Source organism: Mesoplodon densirostris, chromosome 6, assembly GCF_025265405.1.
Source record: "Mesoplodon densirostris isolate mMesDen1 chromosome 6, mMesDen1 primary haplotype, whole genome shotgun sequence".
In the NCBI taxonomy this organism is placed as follows: domain Eukaryota; kingdom Metazoa; phylum Chordata; class Mammalia; order Artiodactyla; family Ziphiidae; genus Mesoplodon; species Mesoplodon densirostris.
Genome location: NC_082666.1, coordinates 109,806,864 through 109,816,635, shown reverse-complemented (window position 1 = coordinate 109,816,635; position 9,772 = coordinate 109,806,864). Strand labels below are relative to the sequence as shown.

Sequence of the window (9,772 nt, the reverse complement as noted above, 5' to 3'; positions counted from 1 at the left end):
CATGACGAGATAATACTACTAGGATCTATCTAGATTCATTTTATCATATTAAGACATTTCTCCCATGGAATCAGGAACATCCCAACCCAGTGCACATGCTAAGTTTTTATTGAAATTCAGTGAACTGCTATGGTGTGAAATTAATTTTTATTGTCAGTCCCCTGCGTCGGCAGGCCGACTCTCAAGCCCTGCGCCAGCAGGGAAGCCCTATAACACTTTATATAGCTGAGAATTCATCGATCAAGATTTTCACTCTCATTGGAATCCACTACTTGCCTACGACAAATCGGACACGTAGAGTTCTCAGACAGCCAGCGATCAATGCAGTGAATGTGATATTCATGGGAGCAAGGTAGTATGCGAAGCTTGCTGTTTTCTGTGTACTCTGTAAGGCAAATGCTACAGGCGTTTAGTGCATCATTTTCACCAAAAGATCTTACAGCCAAGCTGTCAATCTGCGCTTTGGTGAGTCCTGTAGTTTGCAGATTATGGGAGGACCCAGAGTCACTTTCATCGGATATTATTAGGCTAATTTGTATACCCCCTTGGCTGGTCTCTGATGATAAGTTTGTTTCTTCAATGCCTTCAAACATCAGTGAGCTAATTCCTGAATTTTCATCACTTGAGCTGGAACCAGAAATAGGACTAGAACTGGAACTAGACGTACAATTGGGGCTTGAATGACAACTCAGTGTGGAACTTGAATGGGTATCATAGCTAGCATTTGAATCAGAACCAAATGTACCACTACTACTACCATTAGGTGACTCTAGCCATTCCATGTTTTGACTTGGAGGTGAGACACTATGCTCTAAATTACTGTCACTGTCCATAAGGTTATTTGAGTTACTAAATTCTGTCATTGTCTGCCTTAACGTGCTCTGAATTGGAACAGATGTTGTATCATTTAAGCTAGTATTTAACATTCTGCAAACGGGATTTCTAATGGTATTGACATAAGCTCTCACATCTGCCTGCTCAGAATGTGAATACATATGCCTCAGTCCTCGTTCACTTTCAGAAGTGACAGTGTTGTTTGGTGTCTCAGATGTTAACTGAGTTCTACTAGCTCTGCTGTCTCTCTGAGAATATGCTCCAGAATGAACTTGTCCTACTTCAAGATTGAAGGGTATGATTGGATATATTTCCCTCATTCCCCAAGATTCACCACTGCTGGTTGTATCTGGAGAATTTTCTCCATGAACGGCATTCCTTGTTCTAGAAGTTTCAATAAGACCGCTATTTTGCAACTCAAATCCAGTCATTTGCTGTCTCAGTATTTCTTGGTGCTCAGTTCTAGAAAATCTCGCATTCTCACTTAGCAGAGGCTGCTCAAAATTCTGAGAGGGTATACTATGATTAAGTCTTTGTACAATTTCCCTAAGTGAACGTGGAGGCGACCAACTTTCAATTCTTGCTCTGGTTCTCCGATACTCTGGGCTCCTACTTCTTGCTCTTCTTTGACTTGTGGTAGGTGGGAATTCCATTAATGTTTCAGTTGTATCTTGTTCAGACATAGATGGTCTTGTAAATATTGATTCAGATTGTGGACTTTCCACTTGCCTTTGGCTGTCTTCCATATTTTCTCTTCTGGGAAGTCTTGCAGATGCTACATATTCATTCTCTGGATTTGGACTCTCATTATGAAGGTTAGCATTTATTTCTAAACTGAATATGAACTGATCACTTTTAGGATTAATTAGGCTCTCTTCTCTCCAAGATTGGTTTTCTCTTTGTCCACTTGTCATATTTTCAGTTTGTCCAGAACAGTTAAGCCAGTCTATTAGAGAGTCACCACTAGACACGTCATCTGAAGAGTCTCCTCTGTCTGTTAACAAAAAAAATGGGGAGGGTACATAAAAGAACTACCAAAATTAGAACCATCATAAAATAGCACTCTGAAACTTTCTTTCAAAAACAAACAAAAAATGAGAACTTAAATACTCAGGTGTTTTAAACTGATTTCACATTTTTAGAGTTAATATTTTATAAACTGCACTGTGTAGATTTATAAGTAAAGGTAGAAAAGTTTCGATTCCATCCAAAAAGAGTGAGCTAATCCTAGATAAACTTAGAGAATTTTTTAAAAAGGGAATCCGGAGGAAGTCTATGTTTCAGTATTTCATCATATACACAGCCCTGTGTACCACTGTCCGAGGAATGTCAAGAGACTTTATTTTCAGTCCGCTGTCAAAACACTAATGCAATTAAACAAGGTAAACACCAGTTAAGGTACAATGCTAGTAGTTTAGTTCAATTTACATTATTGTCTAATTTTCATGAGTCTCCAACATGACTACTTGTAGGCTCTTCACTTATGTGCTTTTGATAATAGATAAGCTGTTTTAAAATATAAGGTTATTGCCCAAACATAAACAAGTTTTATAGGTTTAAAAGTGTTTGCATTTTGAATACTTCTTAATGTTACCAAGATTTTTAATTGACATTAAATTGAAGGTCAGATCAAATGAATAGACTGAACCTAGCATGGTACATATAAGACCATATTCAAGAGCCAAAGTATTATAGTATCCTCTTCATTAGACAGCAAAATCCTCTACTTCACACTGGGAGGCAAGGCACCAGACCTGAGGTTCGAGCAGGGTTTCTCAGCCTTAGCACTATTGACATTTTGGTGCTGGACAATTCTTTGTTTTGGGGAGCTATCCTGTGCATTGTGGGATCTTTGGCAGCATCCCTGGCCTCTGCCCACTAGATGCTAGTAACACCCATGCCTCCCCTGTGACAACCAAAAATATCTCTAGCCATTGTCAAATGTCCCCAGGTGTTGAAGAGAGCACAATTGTCCCCAGTGGAGAATATTTCTGTGTGCTTTTTTTACATGTCTATGTAGAAAAAATAATTCAGGAAGTAGGAGGGACTTTCAGTTGAGGTAGAAAACCAAGAAAAATACAAATAGGCTACTTTGCACTGTTTCCCAATTAAAACAACCCAAATGTGAATCAGGAAAACAAACAAACAAACCTTGACATGCTCACCAAAAATCAAGTAAATGCCAGTTCTTTTTATGAGAAGTTACTTACCAAATTAATGTAAGTCACTTCTGTATAATTTACTATTTACAATTATGAAGTTACTATTTCCTATTATGAAGTTCCTTATTCATCCCATCCTATTCCCTCCAAAAGCAAAATATACCTGTATTTTCATCTGAGTCTTGTGGTGCGTTTTCTTTAATTAGCTGAAGTCTTCTCAGCAACTCTTCTTCCGTACTTTCACCTGGAATGCCTAGAAGATTGTTGTCTCTCATAAGTTCGTAATCTTCTTCACTCAGATTATTTACGAACCTGGAGAAATCTTCTTCCCGAACCAATCGGTCCGTTTGACTTATGTGTTGGGCCGAAACTCCATCTCCTTCATCGTTGGAATCCGAGTTTTCCATCTTAATAAACAAGTGGAAAATTACCTGAAATTCACGACGTGGTGTTGAAATTCACCAAGGGTCGTTTCGTTTTCTTCGCTTTCTACTTCCTGCCGGAGTGTCCGATTCCGACTCAGTCGGATGACCCTCCGCACAGATTCCTCCCTTCTCCCCGACTCAGTTCTGTGGCCCCTGGTGACGCAACAGTTGGGAGCCGCCTCTAGCCCAGAACTTGCTAGACGTTGCCTAGGCACCCATTATCTTCCCCGCTGTTACCGAGTAGGGACTGGATTCAGGTTAGGTTTCATTTCATTCAAAACCAGCCAATGTTACTGAGGGTTTATAGTGTACCAAGCACCGTGCTTCACCTCGTTTCACCCACATGAGCCTATTCTCAGGTTTTCAGGCTCTGATATGCTCTATTTATTCGTTACATTCCATATGACTGCCTTCTTCAAAATGCCATGCCAAAGTCAGCCTAGTTCAATGCAGCAATTCTCATTTTCAGGTGCCCAGGGACCTCCGCCTTTTCTCCTCATGAATTTCTCAAATCCTAGACTCTCACTAAGAAAGCCCACAATTGTTGATAATTTACCAGGGCCCTGGCTGAGTCTCTTTAGTGTGTCCTCTCCCTTTTAACTGTTAATGGCTTCATCTTGCATTATATGGTCCTTCAGTCTTGTTTCAAACAAACAAGAAACACCAAAACTTTGGCAGGCTTTTCTGCTCAGCCAGGGAATTCCTTCTCCACAGAAGCATCAGGTTCATTTTTGTCCTCCTTTCTCATAAATATTATAAATAGTACTTAAGCAAAACTAGCCAGAACATCACAGGAACTTTTAGGACAGATACATAATAGTTACTTTGTCTGCCACAGTGAGTACTGACTTTGCTGATTTTGTCGCATGTATCACCTGAAAGGCTTGGTGAAAATAAAATAACGCTCATTTGCAATGCTATCTGGAGGAGACCTCTAATTCACTCTCAGTACACAGCTTAGAAGTTTAAGGAGCTGTGTAAATTCACAGTTGTTGTTTTGTTCACGGTCCACAGCAGGCTTTCTTGTTTGTTCTCAAGGAGATGGAAGGATGGTAACTTTACTGGTGTGACAGTGAAGAATCTAAGTCTATGTCCTGCTTTTGACATTTGTTCCATGCCTCGTTTAACTTAAGCTAGAAAAATCAATCTTTCCCCTCTGAATCAAATCTCAGCAAGTCTTTGGATGAGAACAGAATCCCCTAGACTACCCTGCCTCCTTTATGGACTTCTGAGTGTATTTGTTATCTTTTACTGAAGTTATTATTTTCACAGGGGAAATCTGTTGTAAACTTGTTTGTTGTGCCTCAGTCAAAACTAGCAGTATTATGAAAATTCAGCGTGATTTGTACTCTTGATACAGGAAACCCTAACAATCATTAGTGTTCTTGAGAGTGATTGATTCAGTTTAATTCAATTCAATCAATTCAAGTGTCAAGTATATTTAGCATTTGTTAAATGTCAGTCATATTATCGGATATTGAGATACAAAGATGAGTATATTTAAGAATCTGTTGTCATTAGAGTATAACAAACAATTGAGCTACACAGAGGTAAAATTACAGTTTTGAGAAGAAAGTGATTTGAGTGAGAGAGAAAATCGGTTTCACTGCATTTGGGTTTTAAAGGATGAATAGGAGTTTCCTAAGTGAATGAAAGGGGGAAATATTTTAAAAAGTGAGAACAACAACTACTGACACTCGTAAAACAACAAGGATAGTAGATTTTAATTACTAAAAAAAGACATTAGTTAAATTGGCAGAGCAAGGCCAAAAAATGGAGATCTTTATGACATGTTTAGAAGTTGGACTTTATCATTAGTGCAATGGAAAGATGTTGAAGTCTTTAGACAGTTGATGGTCAAATTTTCAATTTAGAAATAATATTGATAGTAGTGTTGAGGATGAATATGAAGGGCAACAGTTCAGATGGGAGGGGCAGAAATAGATAGAGGACAGCTTAGGCTAGTGATGACAAGGATCTGAATCAGGGCAAAGGAATATGATTAAAATGAAGGACTTTAACAGATCTCTAGGCAGCAGAACTGATTAAACCTAGTAATATATGGGAAAGAGGGAAAAGTGGGGAGGGGGAATATATGAGGGAAAGGCAGGGGTCAGGATTACTTCTGTATTTCTGTCTTTGCTTAGTGGACAGTGGTACCAATAAGAAGTAACACCTGATTCTGAAGTTGTATGGTTTAGCTTAAGAGGGAGCATGATTGCTTATGATTAGAATAGTATGCAAGTTACCTGAAGATTCAGAAAGTCTTACAGTCTTTCCAAATTTAGGTACAGAAGCACATGAACTAATAGCCCCGGATGTTTGGTGTTCCCTGTAGTTGGCTCTCAGTGTCAGTGACTCTAGCTTCCTGAACTACTTGTTCCTGGTTATGTCCCAATTCTGGTGTAAGTAACAGGGTATAGGGATCATCATCCCAGAGACCTACTTATTGCCCTTGATTATTTAAATAGAAGCCACCAATATAGCTGTGCTTTACACTTAGTTCTCTCATGTCTTGACTTTCCTTCTGAGTATTGCAGTGTAGGTTCAGTAGTTTTTCCTCTGGATGTCAATATTGCTGCTTTGGCCTTTGTTCTATCCCTTGTCTTGATATCAGAACTCTTCTGAAGACGTTTTTTCTTCACGTCTCATTTCAGAGATAGGAGGTGCATCAGGAAGTCCAGAGGTTGACTAGAGCATCACTCTAAGTTGAGTTGGAGGGGAAGAGTTTGAAGATGGAAAGTTGCTTACTTTCAATCAGAGTCAAGCACTTAAAAATTTGGCCAATCCATTGTTTATGATGTGGTGAAAAAATGGGGTGTGTGTGAGCAGATTTGGCTGTTCTTTTATCCTGGTTGTAATAATGGAGTTTTGTAATCAAGAGTTTTCTTTTACTGACTCTGTCCAAGGAAGCTTCTGAACAGATTCTATGACTCAAAGGGAGACTGAAAATAAGCAAGAGATAGCATTCTCCCTGAATATGGGTAAAAGGAGTTCCGTGGCTTTAGAACTGTAAGAAATGATCAAGACATATATTCCAGATACCTATTGCAGTATAACAAGCCATTCCAAAACGCAGTGGTAGATACAATAGAAACCATGTTGTTATAGTCAGGACTTTGTGAGCTAAGAATAAAGATAAAGAATACTGGGGATGGCTCATCTCTGCTCCATCATGACTGGGCCTCAGCTGTGGTGGCTTGAATGATTGGAGATAGATTAGACAACTTGACTGGTGTCATATGTCTGGGGCCTTGGTTCTGGCTAAGTTTTCTTTGAGTCACATCTTTTGGTGCTGAAATGTCCAACCAAGATGGCATCTTCATTCACAAATCTGGGGCTTGAGTTGGGCTGCACAGGCTGAAAAATCTGGGGCTGGTTTTCTCTCTGTCTCTGTCTTTCTCCATGAAATTTCTCGGTGTAGTTTTGGAGTCTTAGCAACCTGGATATCTCAAAGTAGTTGAACTCTTACATAGTGAGTGGCTTCACCCAAAGTAAACATCTCAAGAGACTTGGCTGGAATCTGTAAGGCTTCCTATGACTTAACCTCACAAGTGCAAGAACACCTTTGCTCTTGCATTCTGTTGATTGAATAAGCCACTGTATCAGCCCATATTCAGGAAGTGGGACACCACAGTCTACCTTTCAATAGAGAGGTAACAAAGATTTTATGGTTATATTTAATGTACTATACCACATGATGAAAAAATCTTATAATGATGACTTTTCATTTGAAGTGGAAATTAATCTCTCCCTCTGTTTTCTGAATTGCATTATTCTCTGGGTAAAAATAAAAAAAAGGGAGGACATAAAATCTGAAGTTCTTTGCATTCAGCCTGATTTTAAAGATACCTGATTAAGGATCTTTTTATTATGTAATAGTTTTCCCACATCAGAGACCATTGGTAATATTAAGAGCTATTTAGTGAGCAACTGTAATTGCTAGACACTCTGCTTGTGTTTTAACTTATTTGATCCAAAGCCCCATGCAAGATAGGTATTACTATTCTCAGAGATAAAGGCATTGAGGCTGACGCAAATTAATTGATTTTCTCAAAGTTACAGTAATAGATAATATGTTTAGATTCAAACAAGGTCTATAGGATGACTCTCCCTGTTTCGCTCTACTCTGCTGTGTTTAATGAAAACACAATTTTAGACATCATTACACAAACGTAGTAAAATCTCAGTTAAATGAGATGCTTGAATCATGTTTGATCATTTTCGTGTGCCATTTCAATTCTGCTTTGGGGTTAGTCTAGAATATCTTCATTTTAACTTAATAAAGAGTAATTTTAAATCAAGAAGTAAACATAATTAAAGCTTGATAAGATATTTCATATTTTTATGTTTTTTTCTTTCCCACCAGAAGGATGGGTTAAAAGCTTGAAAGCATTGATGCAGAAAAATGAATATAAATATGCATGTCTCATGGAATCTACTGGAATTGGTTCTTTGACACAAATACTTGTTTTGAATCTCAACACGGAATTCTTGTTAATTGAAATCACATCCTTTCCACTTACATAGACTTGACACTAGGAATTAGTTTCATCTCTTCCTTATGCTTACCTCTAATTATGGAAATAAAAATGTATTTATTTAGCAAGGTCTCATCCCTCTTATGATTTCCTTTCTTCCTGGTTCTGCTCAGATTTAGACTTTTGATAGCTTTTCTATTAGTGCCGTGTCAGTGGTTAGTTTGCTTCTATGCTTTCTCTAGTTTTGAGCCATTTTACACACTTTCTCTGAGGCATGCTCCAGGTCTGTTATTCACAAGCAAGTTAGTTCATATTTCTGCACATTTGTTTATTTGTAAAGTCTTCCCTCCTAGATTATTGTAATAAATAAATAAACTTACATATACATAAATAATATTCAGTTTGTTACCTATATAGATATATTTAAAGATGAATTTTATGGTTCCCAGGATGAAACGGATATCAGGTTTGTTTCTCAAAACAAATGAACACAGAGAACACAAAATGAATAAGCAACACAAAAGCTCACAATATATGAGCAAAACCAAATTAAGCAGGCCTGCCATATACAGATTCACAGGTTGTGCACTCTAAAATTCCCAGGGGGCACCATTCATGTAAAGAAGAAAGTGAATGACACTCCTATAAATATGCAGTGCACCACCTGTACAACTGAACATGCAGACCCTGAAAATGAGCTTTAATGCTATCTTCTGCCTTCCTTCGACCCAGTAGGGAGAAGAGAAGAGGATAATGAACTCAGGGAGAGTAAATAGTTACTTTATTACTTGTTCTTCTCCAGGCCTAGAATTTTATATGCTCCTATTGAAGGGAGGTTGGTGATTTTGTTCAGTAGCCTGCAGTCACAGGGAGGTGCACTGCCTGTTTCACCAAGTATTTACACCAGTAGGTGTAACCACAATGGCAGCGTGTGGTGTGGGTAAAAATGGTCACCTCACATCTCTGTCATGTGGACTCTCCCTTTTATGGTGCTAATTGGGTGTTGTAGTCGCTCTTATGGAGAGTCATTGAATGGTCAGTCTGGGTTGCCTATTCAAAGAAACTCACCACATTTTCAAATTACATTACAAAAAGGCCCCTACATTTCAGGCATACCATTTTGCTTAAATTCAAACTACTGTACTATAATCAAGTTGCCTCTCTTGCTTAAGTCTTAATATCCACAAACCTCAACAAATTCAATGGACAGTAGGTTGACCAAAGGGTGAAAGTTTTTTAAAAAGTAGCATTTGTATTGGGAGCAGAGTTTGGGTTTCCTTATGGTCGGATTTCCTGGGGCCTCTTTAATATTCAGGCTAAATGCAAGCTCTTATCCACACTATTAGAATGCATCCTCTATCTTCAAACACATTTGACAACTTATTGCGTATAGAATAAAGTAAAATGTGTAGTAAGTCCTTACAAAAATCACTCTAGATTTGCCAACATTACTACATTTTCATCTTTCAAACTTCAGTTTAAATGTCACTTCCATGGAAAGGTCTTCCTGACCAGTTTATCTAAAACAAAATTGTGCATGTCATGCTCTGTCACAGATGCTTATCTCTTCCTCCAATAAACTGTATACTATAAGAATAGTGATCTTTATAGCTCAACCTGTGTTTTCCATCTATTCAGCTCCTTAAAGTAGATACTAAATGAATATGCATTGGAGAGTGAAATAAGTAAAGTTAGGAAGAAAGGCCAGAGGGAGGAAGGGAGGAAGGAAGGACAAAGATTCTCTCTCTGTCTTTTTTCATTATGGCTGCTCTAACAAAATGCCACAGACTGGGCAGCTTATAAACAACAGAACTTTATTTTGTAATGTTATGGAGGCCTGAAGTCCAAGATCAAGATAGCAGCATTGTCT

The 9,772-nt window shown here is 38.3% G+C and overlaps 1 protein-coding gene across 1 annotated transcript; it reads right to left on the bottom strand.

Annotated features, from left to right (window-relative positions):
• Positions 1-233: 233 nt before the first annotated feature.
• LOC132491684 (E3 ubiquitin-protein ligase RLIM-like) lies at positions 234-3,403 on the bottom strand. The gene is made up of 2 exons (XM_060100518.1): positions 3,160-3,403; positions 234-1,828 (listed from the first exon to the last, which is right to left on the bottom strand). The coding sequence occupies exons 1-2, from the start codon at positions 3,401-3,403 to the stop codon at positions 234-236; spliced, it is 1,839 nt and encodes a 612-aa protein (XP_059956501.1).
• Between the last annotated feature and the right edge of the window lie 6,369 nt (positions 3,404-9,772).

Coding starts and splice junctions, on each gene's coding strand:
- LOC132491684 (XM_060100518.1), bottom strand. CDS start 3,403: ATGGAAAACTCGGATTCCAACGATGAAGGAGATGGAGTTTCGGCCCAA. Junction 1,829..3,159: donor AGACTCAGATGAAAATACAG/GTATATTTTGCT, acceptor TTTTGTTAACAG/ACAGAGGAGACTCTTCAGAT.